The sequence below is a fragment of the Gorilla gorilla genome, chromosome 9, assembly GCF_029281585.2.
Source record: "Gorilla gorilla gorilla isolate KB3781 chromosome 9, NHGRI_mGorGor1-v2.1_pri, whole genome shotgun sequence".
NCBI classification, from domain to species: Eukaryota; Metazoa; Chordata; class Mammalia; order Primates; family Hominidae; genus Gorilla; species Gorilla gorilla.
The window spans coordinates 50,069,708-50,088,816 of NC_073233.2; the positions used below are offsets into that span (position 1 = coordinate 50,069,708).

The window sequence follows — 19,109 nt, forward strand, 5'->3', positions numbered from 1 at the left end:
TGGTAGTTTCATAGTTTGAGGTCTTAGACTTAAGTCTTTAATACATTTTGATTTGATTTTTGTATATGGCGAGAGATAGGGGGTCTAGTTTCATTTTTCTACATATAACTATCTAGTTTTCCTAGCACCATTTATTCAAGAGACTGTCTTCAGTATATTCTTGGCACCTTTGTTGAAAATGAGTTCACTGTAGGTTTGCAGATTTGTTTCTGGATTCTCTATTGTGTTGCATTGGTCAGTGTGTCTGCTTTTATGCCCATACCATGGTGTTTTAGTTATTATACCTCTGTAGTATAATTTGATGTCAGGTAATGTGATTCTTCCAGTTTTGTCCTTTTTGCTTAGGATAGCTTTGACTTTTCTGGGTCTTTTGTGGTTCTGTATAAATTTTAGGATTGTTTTTTCTATTTCTGTGTAGAACATTATTGGTATTTTGATAGGGATTACATTGAATTTGTAGATTGCTTTGGGTAGTATGGACATTTTAACAATATCAATTCTTCCAATCCATGAACATGGAATATCTTCCAATTTTTTGGTGTCCTCTTTAATTTCTTTCATCAGTGTTTTATAGTTTTTATTATAGAGATCTTTTACTTCTTTGGTTAATTCCTAGGCATTTAATTTCATGGGTGGCTATTATAAAGGGGATTACTTTTTAATTTCTTTTTCACATTGTTCACTGTTGGCATATAGAAATGCTACTTATTTTCGTATTTTGATTTTGTGTCTGCAACTTTACTGAATTTGTCTATCAGTTCTAATATTAATAGTTTTCTCATGGAGTCCTTTGCTTTTTCCAAATATAAGATTACATCATCTCCAAACAAGGATAATTTGACTTCTTCCTTTCCAATTTGGATGCCCATTATATCTTTCTCTAATCCAACTGCTCTAGATAGGACTTCCAGTACTATGTTGAATAACAGTGGTGAAAGTCAGCATCTTTATCACGTTCCAGATCTTAGAGGAAAGGTTTTCAGTTTTTCCCCATTCTGTATGATGCTGGCTGAGGGGCTGTTGAGGTATGTTCCTGCTATACCCAGTTTTTTGAAGGTTTTTATCATGAAGGGATATTTAATTTTATCAAATGCTTTTTCAGCATTAATTCATTTAATTCATTAAATGAATATGTGGTTTTTATCCTTTATTCTGTTGATATGATGTATCGCATTCATTGATTTGTGTATGTTGAACCATCCTTGCATCCTAGGGATAAATCCCACTTGGTCACAGTGGATGATCTTTCTAATGCAAGTTTGTCCAATCTGCGGCCAATGGGCCACATGTGGCCCAGGATGGCTTTGAATTGTGGCCCAACACAAATTTGTGAACTTTCTAAAACATGAGATTTTTTTTGCAATTTTTTTCTTTTTTTTTCTTTTTTTTTTTTTAGCTCATCAGCTATTGTTAATGTTAGTGTATTTTATGTGTGGCCCAAGATAATTCTCTTTCCAGTTTGGCCCAGGGAAGCCAAAAGATTGGACACCTCTGTTCTAATGTATCATTGAATTCTGTCTGCTAGTGTTTTGTAGAGAATTTTTGCATCAGTATTCATCAGAGATATTGGCCTGTAGTTTTCTTTTTTTGTTGTTGTTGTTTTTTTTTGTTTGATGTGCCTCTGTCTAGTTTTGGTATCAAAGTAATACTGGCCTCATAGAAAGTGTTTGGAAGTATTCCCTCCTCCTCTATTTTTCAGAATAGTTTGAGAAGGATTGGTACTAGGTCATTTTTAAATATTTCTAATAGTAGAATGAGAATTAAACTTCTTTAAATATTCTAATAGTAGAATTCAGTAGTGAACCCATCCAATCCTGGGCTTTTCTTTAGTGGGAGACTTTTTATTACAGCTTCTGTGTCATTTCTTGTTATTGGTCTGTTTAGGTTTTGGATTTCTTTCTGGTTCTATCTTGGTAGGTTGTATGTGTCTAGGAATTTGTCCATTTCTTCTAGATCTTCCAATTTATTGGCATATAGTTACTCATAGTAGCCACTTATGATTCTTAGAATTTCTGCAGTATCGTTTGTAATGTTTCTTTTATCATTTTTTATTTATTTGTATCTTTCTTTTTTTTCTTAATTAGTCTGGCTAAAGGTTTATCAGTTTTAACTTTAAAAAAATAACAACTTTTTGTTTCATTGATCTTTTGTATTTTTTTTCCATTTCCATTTCATTTATTTCTGCTCTGATCCTTATTATTTATTTTCTTCTACTAATTTTGGGTTTGGTTTGCTCTTGCTTTTCTAGTTCTTTAAGATGCATTGTTAGATAGTTTATTTGAAGTTTTTCCTCATTTTTGATGTTGGCACAAAGTCCTTGGGCAAAGAGATGCATTTGGAATGTGCTCCCCAGTGGTATGGTCAGAGGAGATATGGGCAAGGCACCACTAGCTTAGCTGTAATTCCCATCACAATATTTGCATTAGATTTCATTTTCTTTAAGCAAAGCAACAAAGTAAGCCTGACGAAAAGGTAGAAAAGGACTTAATGCCAGGAGATAATTTTAAAAATATAGTAGATTAGAGGCATAAGTTGATGTAGTTGATGTATACTTTCTTTGTGAGTAAAGTTTCTGCAACCTCTCAGGGTAGTTGATGGATTAGCCTGTTTTAGGTATTTTCAGTAAATGAAAATGACTGCTGACTAAATACTGAACGAACCTTGTAGGTTTGTGTTTGTGATAAAATATGAATTAATCTCTTGTTTATAGTTTAATTCTGATCTACTGAATGGGAGATGATTTCCACATGGTCTCCTCAGTACAGGGTGACTGCAACACTTGGGGAAGATGTGGCAGACACAGTTAGTTGCTTGTTGACAGAATCCCACATTTGTATAGGTACTGTATAATCATATGCTTCAGGAAAAGTTGACCAATCTTGATTAGCTTAAGCTTATTTTGATTTCTTTCCTCTTGCTAGTGGTTGGTTTAGGAGCATGCATATCGCAGTTCTGGACAATGAGATATGAGAGGAGATTTGCTGGAGGGAGAGATTCTGAGAAGGCTTTCCGAGCCTTAAGAAGAGGTAGAAGAAAGGGTGTTATTATGTGAGGATGGGATGGATACCTGTGGCCACCTTGAAGACCAGACAGAATAAACTGGGGAAAGAACCAACACACTGAGGATCACAGAGAAGAAAGATGGAAAGCTTCTGGGACCTTGATGCTATCCCTGACCCACTCAGTTTGCCCACTCTGGAAGTACCTGAATGTTTCCTGTTATTTTGAGATAAAAATTCCATTTTTTAAGGATATTTCTGTCAGTTTCAGCTGAAAGCATCCTAAGCTACAGATTCAGTAGAAAAGGAGGGAAATTTTCTTGTTTCAAATGAAATTTTATAATTGATTTAAAGTCCAATGGGTTTTGGGTGAACTTAATTTATTGCTATTCATTTGAATACAGACATGGATGAAAGGAAAAGACTTTTGTATGGGATATGGTTGCAAGTCTTACTGAATAAATAAAGTCTCATTCCTGATTATGCTGGTTATTGAGTTCTTGTCCATATCAGGTAGTTAAATTATTTTAGTGCCCAGGTTTATAGTTTTTAAAACCAAAGAGTAGAGGTATGTGGGAATTGTCTTATTACCATTATTCTTTGAGAACTATTAACAAATGATTCAGGAATATTGGATTTTCAATTAACTTGAAGTAAGTTTCTTGGGATGATCTGCTTTTAGTTACTCTAAATATTTTTAGCAAGTACCTGGTAATCTGGGAGACTGTGGCCCAAAGTAGTTCAACTGAATTTGAAAAGGATCAGGACTGGCTATGAACTGAGGCTGAGTGGGTACATCTATATGTGGATACGTTACTGTCCTTTGTGCATATTTCTCTCTAATTACGTTCCAAATCCAATAAGAAGTCAGTTGTATTCATCATCCTGGGGGTATCATCTTAACTCTGCCATTTTTCCATATTAATGTATTAAGTATAAAGGTTGTGAAATCCATTTCAGATGCTCCTGGTTTGGGAAGTATAAGGTTACAGATTCAATGGCATTTAAATTTCTTTTTTTCCTCTCTCCTCTTTTTTTTTTTTTGAGATAGGGTCTTGCTCTGTCACCCAGGCTGGAATGCAGTGGCATGCTCACTGCAGTCTTGACCTCCCCGGCTCAAATAATCCTTCCCACCTCAGCCTCTCTAGTAGCTGGAACTGCAGGTGTATTTCATCTCTCCTGGTTAATTTTTGTATTTTTTGTAGAGACAGGGTTTCGCTATATTGCCTAGGCTGGAAGATTTCTTTATTTTTAAAATAGAAATGGTGGGGAAATGTACCATCCGGGTCACTGAAAAGCTGGAGCAAAGATGTATGGAACTCAGGGACATGGACTCTACTTTGCATCCCTGGTGGGGTGGGGGTGTGTCCTTACTGATGTAGACTTTAAGAACCAGGAGAGCCTGATGTGTGTGTATAAATATGGCTTTAAAAAACAAGACAGAGATTGTTTATCTTTAATAGCAGTAATATAAGGCCGAAGTCTAAAAGGACTCTAGGATAATAAGAAATGAATCCTCAGGCTGGCATGATGGCTTATGCCTCTAATCTCAGCACTTTGGGAGGCCGAGGTGGGCAGATCACTTGAGGTCAGGAGTTCGAGACCAGCCTGGCCAAGATAGTGAAACCCCGTCTCTATTAAAAATACAAAAATTAGCCATCATGAGGATGCACGCTTTTAATCCCAGCTACTTGGGAGGCTGAGGTAGAAGCATTGCTTGAACCTGGAAGGTGGAGGCTGCAGTGAGCCAAGATCACATCACTGCACTCCAGCCTGGGCAACAGAGTGAGACTCTGTATCAAAACAGAAAAAAGACCTCAGTCTGTGAAGACTTTGGTCATACACTATTGCTTGGGGTTCAAGGGAAGCTGCCTTTTTGGTTGGGGGTATCCTTTCTGATAAAAGAGATTCAGTAACTTAGTCAAGCTTTGCTCTGTGAATGAAGGTGTGTGTGTGTGTGTGTGTGTGTGTGTGTGTTGTCGCGGATGGGTGTGCATTCTTTTCCTGCCTTCTAGTTTTATAGGAGAAATACTCATTGGGACTTGGAAAGACGACGCTTCCTATCTTTAAGGTACAGTATTATGCTGACTAGTAAAATAATCTTAATTCTTTGATAATGGGCCAAAGGCAAGTACAAGATGAATAGGAAAGCTATTATTACAGGGTTTAATTTTGAAAATTTTATGCCTCTTTTTCTATTTTTTGTTATATTTTTATATTACTGTCGTTTCTGCCCCTTATTTGGTACTGATGCCTCATATCAGGGATATGACATATACCATAGATATATCATCAAGAGTAAGATATAACATCAGAGAAGTTATATCATCTATTCTTAGGTTCTCTCCATACCCCATAGTTATTCTTTTATTTAACTGATTCAATAAATTAATTGATCACCACTGGTATGTCAGACACTTTGCAATGCCTAGGGGCGTAGCAGTGAACAAAATGGGCAAAGTCTTTGCTCTCATGGAGCCTGCATTTTAATGAGGAAAGATGGACAATAAGCAGACATTTGGTAAGTTTGGTGGTGAAATGTACTAAGAAGAAAAATAAAGTAGATGATAGAATAATAGAGGAGGATAGAGAGGAAGTTTGTATCCCTGCTTCTTTGCATAGGATGATGGTTAGGGAAGATTTTCTCGATACGTTGACATTTAGACTGAGACCTGAATGGGATTTCTTTACTCCACTCCAACCATACTGGCCTCTTTGCCATTCCTTGTGTATTTACAGCACAAACTTTGTACTAATTTATCCCTTTGCCTAGAATACTCTTCTGAGAGATAGTCACAATTTAAATAAGTAGGGAAAAGGATTGGGAGTTATCAGTTGTGTTACCAGGCAGATGGAATTCCCTCTTCTCTTAGAAGTGCAGAGGATGGGTCTGGCACCATTGTGTAGAATTATGTGTAGAATTATGGTTTCTTTAGTGAATCACTTCTAAAATAACATGCATAATTTGTTTAAATATACATGATGTTTAGGATAATTTTTTTGAAGACTTAATCTCACCTGTTATTTTTACCCCACTTGTTACTTTACAAAAATTAAAGTGGACTATCTAACAAAAAACTAAGTTGTCTTGGTCAGTTTGGGCTGCTGTAACAGAATACTATAGACTAGATGGCTGAAACAAAACAAATTTATTTCTAAAAGTTCTGGAGGCTGGGAAGTCCAAGATCAAGGCTTCTGATGTCAGGTGAGGGATTTTTCCTGGTTTGCAGATGGCTGTCTTTCATTGTATCTTCACATGCTTGTGTCTTTTTTTGTAAGGGCATTAATCCCATTAATAATTACCTCCCAAAGGCCCCACCCACAGATACCATCACATTGGGGATTTAAGCTTCAACATATGAATTTGGGGGGATGCAAACATTCAGTCCCAGAGCATAAGTTATAATATTTTGTCAGTTGACCTGATAAAACATGGTATCCTGGGTAACAGCATAGAGGTAATCACATTACTTTTAACACAAATAAAAGCTTGGAAAGCTTTTTGGTAAGCTGAAGAGGAATAACAGTTTTATTCTAAAGCAATTTTTAAAACAACAATAGGCTATTGTTTTACACATCTCTCTGAAAACTATACATTTATTGACTTTATCTAGAAGGGCAGTAACTATGTATCTCTTTATTAATCTTTCTCCTAAACATACTGAAAATATTTTGCAGTACACCCTTAGGACTGATTAGGTTTATAAAGAAAAGGCAGCTGTGAATGAAATGCTGAATTGCATCCCCCATTGGATCAACTCTAAAATAATTATGCAAAAAATAAGAATAACCCCATTTTTGCTGAACATATAAATTTTATCATTGCAAAAGAACTGAATAGTTCAACACCACATTCTCATGGAGATGTCTTACTGGGACCGTGGTAGTTGGGTGTACTATTGTTGAAAAAGATAATTTCTATTTGTATGTAGGTTACTCTGTAACTAAAATGGATCATTTCTACCATTGTATTTTATCTTCCTTGTTTTCTACCTCATCTTTTATTTATACTTCATAGATCATGATATTTGGAGCATATTTGGCTATTAGCCAATTAGTGATTATCTTTTATAATGGTTTTCAAGGATAACAGAGATAAATTAAATTCCAAAATATTACTGAAACATCATTCCCAATAGCAACTATAACCTTCTTCTCGCCCATGCTTTTTCTGGAACTATAGAACAGACCAAATGAGATTTCACCTTTTTTTTGTTTTTAAGCTAACTGTGCCCTCCAGTGGAGAAAACACAGGGCAGTGAAATAGCTCAGGTAAGAAGCAGCAGAGAGGAGAGGATATAACACAGCCAGGTAAAGTTCAAGCTGCGTAGCTGTTTTCTACATAAAAGAAAGAAATTGTTTTCACCCCTCATAAGCAAGACTTTTTTTTTTTTCTTTTTTTGAGACAGAGCCTTGCTCTGTCGCCCAGGCTGGAGTGCAGTGGCATGATCTTGGCTCACTGCAACCTCTGCCTCCCAGGTTCAAGTGATTCTCCTGCCTCAGCCTCCCGAGTAGCGGGGATTACAGGCGCGCACCACCACACCTGGCTAAGTTTTGTAATTTTAGTAGAGACAGGGTTTTGCCATGTTGGCCAGGCTGGCTGCAAACTCCTGACCTCAGGTGATCCGCCTGCCTCAGCCTCCCAAAGTGTTGGGATTACAGGCGTGAGCCACTGCACCTGGCCCATAAGCAAGACTATTATGCATAAGTCCTCCTCTTGATGAATTTGTTGATGAATCAAAGAAGGATATATTATCATTTCTCTGACTTAATGTCTTTGATGCAATGCTTTTCAGCCTTTTGTCCTCTCTGGTAGGATGTATTCAGTTTTTGAAACATTAGGCAAGTGTAACAGGAGGTGAGTAATTGGATTTTTTTCTCCCCTAGAATGAACTCAAATGATAACTTTTAATTTTTTAAATTTTTTGAACAGACGAAAGAAAACCTTAAATTAAGTAGATATAAACAAGAAACATTTTGCTGCTACTTGTATATTCAAAGCATTCAGAAAACTATGAATTGACTATGACTCCCCCTTTTTTGAATAGAAAAGGGAGAGAGTTGACCTGACCTCTGTGGCTTGGCCTGAACTTGATCTCTTGGTGAACACTGGGCTTCATCAGTGTGAATGGTGACTATGTGTGACTGAGCACCTGTGAGGGTTACAGAGGCATGTGTTCAGAACATGGGCTGGTACGTGTGCAACTCTGGGCTGGGGAATGGAGCCAGGTTTAGGGGATGCTAGACTGCCTGTGTTTCTGCCCTTCCAGGGAGGGAGAACTAGGTAACTAAGTTGAAGCTGAAATGTTAAAGGAGGCTTGATGGTTTTGTGTTGGTGGAAATTGGGAGATACGTTTCCCTAAAAGAATATAGTGGGTAATAGTTGAGAAACAGTAAACAGAGGCTTTCTTTTTCTTAACTCTTACAAAACCCTGAGCCAACTATCCTTAAAATGAGTTGTCATTTGAAGTTTTCTACATACTCAAGAAATATGTTTCCTTCTTTATCTTATTTTAATGGAGCGTATCTTCTGCAAACCTTTTTACAGTTAGAGTGATTCTTAAAATTTAGGCACATACAGGACAATTAGACATAAAAAGACTTGACTTACAGATTTTAAAGCAGGGATCCTTGCATGGTAGACTTTCAAAATGATAGTATCTTTTACTTGAACCATCTTTTGCAAAGTAACATAAATATCTCAGAGACACTGCCAGAGTGAACTCACTTTTAGAAAAAGCAGGATATGTAAACTTTTAGTGATAAATTTTGAAATTCTTGAGGGGAAATGATATGTGATTTAAGTTCCTTAAAAATAATTTATCTTTATTTTATTATTATTTTAAATAATGAATTATATTTTAAGATCTGATTCATTCTGAACTATAACTGACTCTAGAAGGTGCTTAATGAGCACTGAAGACTTCCTAAAGATTTATATTGAAGATGATTTTTATTAAAATGAAGTTTATTTGGGGTTTTAATCCAGTATTTGAAAATAAACCATATTTTGCCCTCCCAAGAGAGCCTAGAGCAAAAATACTTAGTTGTCAGTATTTTTTTTTTTTTTTTTTGAGACGGAGTCTTGCTCTGTTGCCCAGACTGGAGTACAGTGGCACGATCTCAGCTCACTGCAACCTCCACCTCCTGGGTTCAAGTGATTCTCCTGCCTCAGCCTCCTGAATAGGTGGGACAACAGGTGCATGCGCCACCACGCCTGGCTAATTTTTGTATTTTTAGTAGAGACAGGGTTTCACTATGTTGGCCAGGCTGGTCTCGAACTCCTGACCTCAAGTGATCCACCCACCTTAGCCTCCCAAAGTGCTGGGATTACAGGCGTGAGCCACCGTACCTGGCCTAGCTGTCATTCTTTTTAAAGTAGGTAAATAATTTAACATTGTTCTTAGAAACTCTGAAAATTCCATTGAATTGTGGGATTTCTATAAACTACCTTTGAATCATGCTTTTGAAAGCTTGTTTAATATTTCAAAAGAAAAGAACCTACTTCATGCATATAAAATATAAATCTTAGTACTGGATTAGTGTATCATTTTATAAATTTCGTTGTTTGCACAGATATTTATTTTATCTTTAGAAAGAAGCTATTCAAAAAGCACATTCTAAAGTTAGATTTTACAGAACTAACATTTAGGTTTTAGAGTAATGTATGCTTCTTATATTTTTAGCAGGTAGAGTACTTTTAAAACTATAGTGTGTTTTTTTGTTTGCTTGGTTGGTTGGTTTTTTTTTTTTTTTTGAGACAGGGTCTTGCTCTGTTGCCCAGGCTAGAGTGCAGTGGTACAATCACGGCTTACTGTAGAATCAGCCTCCCGGGCTTAAGTGATCCTCCCACCTCAGCCTCCCAAGTAGCTGCAGCTACACATGTGTACTACCACACCTGACTAATTTTTATATTTTGAGTAGAGACAGGTTTTTGCCTTGTTGCCCAGGTTGGTCTCAAACTCCTGGGCCCAGTTGATTTGTACACCTTGGCCTCCCAAAGTGCTAGGATTACAGGCATGAGCCACCACACCCGGCCTACAGTGTGATGTATTAATTTGAAGAAAATTTTCAGACTTTTCAGATGGGAAAGCTTTTAGAAAATTTCTGTCTTAACCCAAACTTCAAAGATGGTGATGATAAAGATATACATTGTAAAGCAAAAATAAAATTTGAAGGGCCCCCCAGCCCCCTGCAGCCATCTGAATGGACTCCCTCATCAGCAAGGGCACCGTAAAATTTAACCTGAAAGACTGACTCAGGCCATGAAGTAGGGGTTGGACATGCCTCATTATACCCCTCCAGCATTAACATCAACACAGACCTTAAGTCTGATAAGAAACATTTACAATCTATTTTCTCTGAAGCCTGCTACTTGGAGGCTTTGTCTGTATGATAAAACCTTGGTCTCAGCCTGGTGCAGTGGCTCATGCCTCTAATCCCAGCACTTTGGGAGGCGGAGGCGGGCAGATCACGAGGTCAGGAGATCAAGACCATCCTGGCCAACATGGTGAAACCCCGTCTCTACTAAAAATACAAAAATTAGCTGGGCGTGGTGGCGTGTGCCTGTAGTCCCAGCTACTCAGGAGGCTGAGGCAGGAGAATTGCTTGAACCAGGGAGGCGGAGGTTGTAGTGAGCTGAGATGTTGCCACTGCACTCCAGCCTGGCGACAGAGTGAGACTCTGTCTCAAAAAATGAAGAAACAACCAAAAAGCTTGGTCTCCACAACCCCTTATCTTAACCCAGAGATTTTTTTTTCTACTGATAATAACACTTTCAACCAATTGCCAATCAGAATATGTTTAAATCTACCTATGACCTAGAAGCCCCTCCCCTGCACTGAGTTTTCCTGCCCTTCCAGATCTAACCAATGTAAATCTTACGTGTATTGATTGGTGTATATATCTTCCCTAAGATGTATAAAAGCAAGCTGTACCCCAACTATCTTGGGGTACAGCTTCTGAGGCTGTGTCACAGGTGCGTCCTTAATGTTGGCAAAATTAACTTTCTAAACTGACTGAGACCTCTCTCAGATTTTGAGTTCACAACGTTTACAAAAGGTCTGTGTTATAGTGAGAAAACTTTGCTAAACAAAATGAGTTATCCTTAATTGGAGTATTAGTCATTGCAAAGAATGAATGTTAATGTAAACTTTTACATGATGTCAACCTATGAAAAAGTGATGTGTTTCCATACTACCCGTTTGTTTAACATTTCTTCAGAAATATCACACTGTTTTCATTACTGCAGGCAGGGAATCATATTAGAAAAATTCAGTAATTTGATGTGAAACCTATGTTTTACTCATTGAAGGCACTGTTATCCAACAGAACTTTTTATGATAATGGAAATATTCTGTATCTACACTGTACAATTTGGTAGTCGCCAGCTTTTTAAAATTTTTTTGTTATACTTTAAGTTCTAGGGTACATGTGCACAATGTGCAGGTTTGTTGCATATGTATACCTGTGCCATGTTGGTGTGCTACACCCATTAACTCGTTATTTACATTAGGTATATCTCCTAATGCTATCCCTCCCCCTCCCCCCACCCTACAACAGGCCCCAGTGTGTGATGTTCCCCTTCCTGTGTCCAAGTGTTCTCATTGTTCAATTCCTACCTATGAGTGAGAACATGTGGTGTTTGGTTTTTTGTCCTTGTGATAGTTTGCTGAGAATGATGGTTTCCAGCTTCATCCATGTCCCTACAAAGGACATGAACTCATCCTCTTTTATGGCTGCATAGTATTCCATGGTGTATATGTGCCACATTTTCTTAATCCAGTCTATCATTGTTGGACATTTGGGTTGGTTCCAAGTCTTTGCTATTGTGAATAGTGCCGCAGTAAACATACGTGTGCATGTGTCTTTATAGCAGCATGATTTGTAATCCTTTGGGTATATCCAGTTATGGGATGGCTGGGTCAAATGGTATTTCTAGTTCTAGATTCCTGAGGAATTGCCACACTGTCTTCCACAATGGTTGAACTAGTTTACAGTCCCACCAACAGTGTAAAAGTGTTCCTATTTCTCCACATCCTCTCCAGCACCTGTTGTTTCCTGACTTTTTAATGATCGCCATTCTAACTGGTGTGAGATGGTATCTCATTGTGGTTTTGATTTGCATTTCTCTGATGGCTTGTGATGATGAGCATTTTTTCATGTGCCTGTTGGCTGCATAAATGTCTTCTTTTGAGAAGTGTCTGTTCATATCCTTCGCCCACTTGTTGATGGGGTTGCTTTTTTCTTTTATATTTGTTAGAGTTCTTTGTAGATTCTGGACATTAGCCCTTTGTCAGATGAGTAGATTGCAAAAATTTTCTCCCATTCTGTAGGTTGCCTGTTCACTCTGATGGTAGTTTCTTTTGCTGTGCAGAAGCTCTTTGGTTTAATTAGATCCCATTTGTCAATTTTGGCTTTTGTTGCCATTGCTTTTGGTGTTTTAGACATGAAGTCCTTGCCCATGCCTATGTCCTGAATGGTATTGCCTAGGTTTTCCTCTAGGGTTTTTATAGTTTTAGGTCTAACATGTAAGTCTTAATCCATCTTGAATTAATTTTTGTATAAGGTGTAAGGAAGGGATCCAGTTTCAGCTTTCTACATATGGCTAGCCAGTTTTCCCAGCACCATTTATTAAATAGGAAATCCTTTCCCCATTTCTTGATTTTGTCAGGTTTGTCAAAGATCAGATAGTTGTAGATGTGTGGTATTATTTCTGAGGGTTCTGTTCTGTTCCATTGGTCTATATCTCTGTTTTGGTACCAGTATCATGCTGTTTTGGTTACTGTAGCCTTGTAATATAGTTTGAAGTCAGGTAGCGTGATGCCTCCAGCTTTGTTCTTTTGGCTTAGGATTCACTTGGCAATGCGGGCTCTTTTTTGGTTCCATATGAAATTTAAAGTAGTTTTTTCCAATTCTGTGAAGAAAGTCATTGGTAGCTTGATGGGGATGGCATTTAATCTATACATTACCTTGGCTGTATGGCCATTTTCACGATATTGATTCTTCCTATCCATGAGCATGGAATGTTCTTCCATTTGTTTGTATCCTCTTTTATTTCGTTGAGCAGTGGTTTGTAGTTCTCCTTGAAGAGGTCCTTCACATCCCTTGTAAGTTGGATTCCTAGGTATTTTATTCTCTTTGAAGCAATTGTGAATGGGAGTTCACTCATGATTTGGCTGTCTGTTTGTCTGTTATTGGTGTATAAGAATGCTTGTGATTTTTGCACATTGATTTTGTATCCTGAGACTTTGCTGAAGTTGCTTATCAGCTTAAGGAGATTTTGGGCTGAGACGATGGGGTTTTCTAGATACACAATCATGTCATCTGCAAACAGGGACAATTTGACTTCCTCTTTTCCTAATTGAATACTCTTTATTTCTTTCTCCTGCTTGATTGGCCTCACCAGAACTTCCAACACTATGTTGAATAGGAGTGGTGAGAGAGGGCATCCCTGTCTTGTGCCAGTTTTCAAAGGGAATGCTTCCAGTTTTTGCCCATTCAGTATGATATTGGCTGTGGGTTTGTCATAAATAGCTCTTATTATTTTGAGATACGTCCCATCAATACCTAATTTATTGAGAGTTTTTTAGCATTAAGGGCTGTTGAATTTTGTCAAAGGCCTTTTCTGCATCTATTGAGATAATCATGTGGTTTTTGTCTTTGGTTCTGTTTATATGCTGGATTACATTTATTGATTTGGGTATGTTGAATCAGCCTTGCATCCCAGGGATGAAGCCCACTTGATCATGGTGGATAAGCTTTTTGATGTGCTGCTGGATTTGGTTTGCCAGTATTTTATTGAGGATTTTTGCATCAATGTTCATCAGGGATATTGGTCTAAAATTCTCTTTTTTTGTTGTGTCTCTGGCAGGCTTTGGTATCAGGATGATGCTGGCCTCATAAAATGAGTTAGGGAGGATTCCCTCTTTTTCTATTGATTGGAATAGTTTCAGAAGGAATGGTACCAGCTTCTCCTTGTACCTCTCGTAGAATTTGGCTGTGAATCCGTCTAGTCACCAGCTATTGAGAGCTTGGAATGTGGCCAGTGTGACTGATGAACTGAATTTTTTATTTTGTTTCATTTTAATTAAAAATTAAATTAATAGCAATGTGTATCTAGTGGCTACCCTGTTGGACTGCATTGATTTTAAGTCCTCCTGCTAGGTGATAGGTGTATCTGGGATTGAATTATGACTCTGATGGTGCATATGTGTATCTGTTTAGTCCTTTGAACTTTTATAATCCTGCCTGAGGTACTATAACATGCAAGCATCTTGTTTTCAAATAGCCACATTTATGTGAAAAGAAGAGGAATTGTGTTCTGAAAACTAAGTTAAGTTTAGGTTAAGCCTGAAACTTAACTTAATTTTAAAAATCCTCTGACTTTTTAACAAACGCATAGATTAAATTGCATTTGCCCTTTGGATGTGTCTCAAACCCTGAAGGTTTTGTTCTGTGCTTTTGAGTTAAAATGCAGATAGCATATAACAGGTGACTGCAAAATGGAGGGACTGATGAAAACAAAACAAAAGCAACCACAAACCAGAACTTGTATCTACTGTGTAGGAATTTTGTTTGAAAGTTGGTGTGCTTTTCTGAATGTCCTTAAGTATAACAAGTCTTCCTACTCTGAGGGTAAACTTGGGTATTATAAAGAGGCAATTTGTGCTTACGTCTGGTAAATAATGATAAAATACTTGAGTAATACTTTATAATTTGCCAGGCAGTTGCAATTTCATCTTCTCCTTGGAATATTAACCCCATTCTACCGAAAAGAGAACCATGATTTAATCAAGGTTCTCATTCATTTCGCAAACACTTATTGATCACTTACTATTGATCACCTTGCTATTCATGTAGATTTCTATGTTAGGAATGAAAGAATAGTTCCTCTCCTGGAGGAATTAACAATCTAGTTGGGACAATTAAACAAAGAAACAATAAATTATACTGTACTCAACAGGATGAGATATATATATTGTATTATATATTATATATATAATATATATGTGCATAGGATGCAGTGGAAGAAGAATGAGAAACATCTGGCATGGTGGTGAGACCTGAGGGAGTCAGGAGTTTCCCAGGTGAAGGAGGCAGGGGAAAGGTGCCCCAGAAGAGGATATGTCAGGAGTAAAGGTGTGAAGGTGCTAGTGTTCTAAATCAGAATAAATTTAGTAAATAGAAGGTACCTGAATATTCACATGCACAAAATTTACTAGCAGTCTTATATCATTTTGACCTTGCTTTTTTTCTAGCTCAGTCTGAAGAAAAGCTGGGCTAAAAATAGCTCCTGGTACAGTGATAAAGCATCCAAGTAACGATTTCAAGGAGAAAGTTAAGACTAGATTTAGTTATTTGGCAAACACTAACTTACAATATTGATGTGCTAATAAGAAATCATCTTACTTATTAAAGCAGATCCTTAGAGGCCTGTTTTTGTTCCTCTTACTGGAATATCAATTCCATGAGGACTTTAATTCACTGTTTTCTCAGGGCCTAGAACAGTACCTGACATATATTAGAAGCTCAGTAAATATTTGGTATATAAAGGAATGAATCCTAGGCTATTATGCTAAAAGTCACTGTGAATGCTTAAACCATATTAGAAATGTATTTTTTAAAAATTCAAGAATTCATTCATTTCCGTTATTCAGACTAGCCTTTTCTCCAGTGTCTGAGATACCTATTGCTATATAACAAACTATCCTAAAACTTAGTGATTAAAAAAAATTATTGCTTATGATTTTGTGGATCTGGAGTTTGGGCAGGGCTTATTGGAGACAACTTTTTTCTATTCCACATGGTATTGGCTGGGGGTAGAGGGTTCACGATGGCCTCACCTCCATGTCTGGGGCCTTGATACTAGCTGTTACCAAGGAAGCCTCAGTTTTCTTCCATGTGGTCTCTCATTATTTACTAGACTAGGTTGAGCTTCCTTACATGGTACTGAGATTGTTCCAAGGTGAAAACAGAAGTTGTAAGATATCTTAAGGCCTTGATCTGAAAGTTATACACTGTCAGTTATGCCACATTCTTCTTCTTCTTCTTTTTTTTTTTTTTGAGACAGAGTCTGGCTCTGTCGCCCAGGCTGGAGTGCAGTGGCACCATCTTGGCTCGTTGCAACCTCCACATCCTGGGTTTAAGCAATTCTCATACCTCAGCCTCCCAAGAAGCTGGGATTACAGGCATGTGCCACCATACCCAGCTCATTTTTGTATTTTTAGTAGAGATGGAATTTCGCCATGTTGCTCAGGCTGGTCTCAAACTCCTGGCCTCAAGCAATCCACCCGCCTTGGCCTCCCGAAGTGTTGGGATTACAGGCATGAGCCACTGCACCTGGCCAGTTCTACCAAATTATGTTGGTCAAAGCAAGTCACAGGACCAGCTCAGATTTAAGTGGAAGGGAAAAGATTCTACTTTTTGATTGGAGAATGTCAAGTTCCTATAGCAAAGTGGCATGAGATGGAAGGTATTGTTGCAGCTATCTTTGGAAATAGTGTGCTACAGTCTGCCCTCTGAACATAACAATTCACATTTCTTCCACGTGCAGAATATACTTACTCCTCTCTTAGAAGTCTTATCCCATTGTGGCATCAACCTGGAGTCCCGTATCTTTTCATCCAACTAAAGTCCAGATGCATATGAGATTTCTTAGGCACAGCTGCTCCAGTACAGCTTCTTTAGATCTAGAAATCTGTGAATGAAAATATAAGTTACCTGCCTCTGTCTCCCATCCCCCATCCAACATACAGTGGTGAGACAGGGGCAAGAAAACTGTAGTAGATGCTCTCATTTAAAAAGAGGAAGGATTGGAAGCACTGTTCCATAGCAATTTTGAAATTCATCTGGGCACATGTTACTAAGTCTCTTACCCCATGTATCAAAAATATACCTTGAATAGCCTTTTCACAAGATGGCGCCGAAAGCAAAGAAGGAAGCTCCTGCCCCTCCTAAAGCTGAAGCCAAAGCAAAGGCTTTAAAGGCCAAGAAGGCAGTGTTGAAAGGCGTTCACCGCCACAAAAAAAAGAAGACCCGCACGTCACCTGCCTTCTGGTGGCCCAAGACACCACGACTCCGGAAGCAGCCCAAATATCCTCGGAAAAGCACCCCCAGGAGAAACAAGCTTGACCACTATGCTGTCATCAAGTTTCCATTGACCACTGAGTCTGCCATGAAGAAGACAGAAGACAACAACACACTTGTGTTCATTGTGGATGTTAAAGCCAACAAGCACCAGATCAAAAAGGCTGTGAAGAAGCTCTATGACATTGATGTGGCCAAGGTCAACACCCTGATTCAGCCTGATGGAGAGAAGAAAGCATATGTTCAACTGGCTCCTGATTACAATGCTTTGGATGTTGCCAACAAAATTGGGATCATCTAAACTGAGTCCAGATGGCTAATTCTAAATATATGTATATCTTTTCACCATATACATGCCTCTGTCAATTTCTGGTTGGGCTGGGAGGCCATATACAGGCATTGACATTGTAACAGGGCTTGGTCAAGACTCTTGTTTTACTTATGCTTTTGGAATACTCACCCTGCCACTCCACCATGTTTGATCACTCCAGAGATCTATGTGACTAGAGTTAGCATCATAGGAAAACCAGAACTCAGAACTTGCCTCCATGGTTGAGGGTAACAAGAAGCTTTAGAAGAACCCCTTTTATCCCTGGAAGAGGCTGTGTGTGAAACCAATGCCCAGAGTTTGAAGGGTATTAGCATCCATTTCAGGCGAGTGTGGGTTGGCTGGCTTTCATGTAGCATTTTGTCCTCATACACCCATCTACTATGGTCCAACTGGTCTGTCTGCTTCCCTCACTCCTTGTGCAATAAAGAACAAGGACTTCAAAAAAAAAAAAATATATATATATATATATACCTTGAATAGTGCCCAGTTCTGCTCTTTGAGAGTTGTTCCCTAGTACATTGTTTTGTAAGACTATTAGCTCTACCCTTTGGGTTCTTGGCTTTCTCCTTCTTTTTTCTTTTTCATAAGAAATAGGTCATATTTGTAGCTGAGTAGCTTTTCAACCTACTTCTTACCTTTGTGAAGTTGGGAACCCACAGATATTTTATTTCTCACATTTTGAACTGTTTCTTTCTCTTTTAGTCCAAACTGGTGGTACTTTTAGTACTATAGTTTTCTTTAAAACTTTGAGAGTTTTCTATGAATGTTATTAGGGATTGATTCTGTGTCCCAAAAGTCACATTTATAATCCCTTTCCAGGACAGAACTGTCTTTACTTTGGGTCTGCCTATTGAAGAAAAGGTCATTAAGATTCTTAGAAGTCCCTTTGTATAGATGAGAAGGGTCTATATTTTCAAGGTCTCAACAGAAGATCTTATGGACAAACCTCTGATTTGATATCTCCCCAGAGACCATTTTTAAATTTCAGATCTTTCGCCAGTTTTAGAGACTGTTTTGGGCCCTCTTTACTTCCTCTAAATTCTGCTTAAAAATTAAACAGGTCCTTCTTTAGTTAATTTCTCTCTTCCCCATACTTTATCATATGCAGCTGAAAGAAGCCAATTGGTACTACTTTCAGTGTTCTACCTGGAAATATCTTTAGCCAGTCGATAAGTTAATTAGGTAAATATTCTATCTTATGTAATTGTTAAATTAGGTAAATATTATTGCAGACAACAGTCTTGCCAAACATTCCACCACTGTGTAACATGAGGCACTCTCTCTCCTGCATCTAATAGCAATTTTCTCATGGCTCTTCTGGCCTTCGCTAACAACTGACTTTCCACTTTTTCAGCCTCTGCCTGCCATCAGGTCCCAAAACCAATGCTGCATATTTTAGGCTGTTTGACACTTCCCTTAAGCAAGTCAATCAAAGCAAGTCACATATCCAAGGAAGGGAAGATAGATTCCATCTCTTGATGGGAGGAATGGCAAATTCACATTGCAAAAGAGCATGTGGAATGGGATGACTTATAGTCATCTATAGAATAATCTATTGCACCTAGTAAGTTTAAACTTGGAAGATTTACTATAGGTGAGAAGTTAACAAGTGGTAGCCTGTGTATGTATCTGTCTCACAGATATGGTATATTTGGCTTGGATAGAGTTTTAATGAAAAAAAACCAACATAA

At 38.0% G+C, this 19,109-nt stretch overlaps 2 protein-coding genes across 3 annotated transcripts in view; both read left to right on the plus strand.

The window, feature by feature from the left end:
- HSD17B12 (hydroxysteroid 17-beta dehydrogenase 12) overlaps nt 1-19,109 on the plus strand; it is a 172,872-nt gene that overhangs the window by 20,936 nt on the left and 132,827 nt on the right. The gene's annotated exons all lie outside the window — the stretch shown is intronic.
- LOC129525277 (large ribosomal subunit protein uL23-like) lies at nt 14,956-17,920 on the plus strand. The gene has a single exon (XM_063711084.1). It carries the CDS (start codon nt 16,918-16,920, stop codon nt 17,386-17,388), a length of 471 nt encoding a protein of 156 aa, XP_063567154.1. The 5' UTR covers nt 14,956-16,917; the 3' UTR covers nt 17,389-17,920.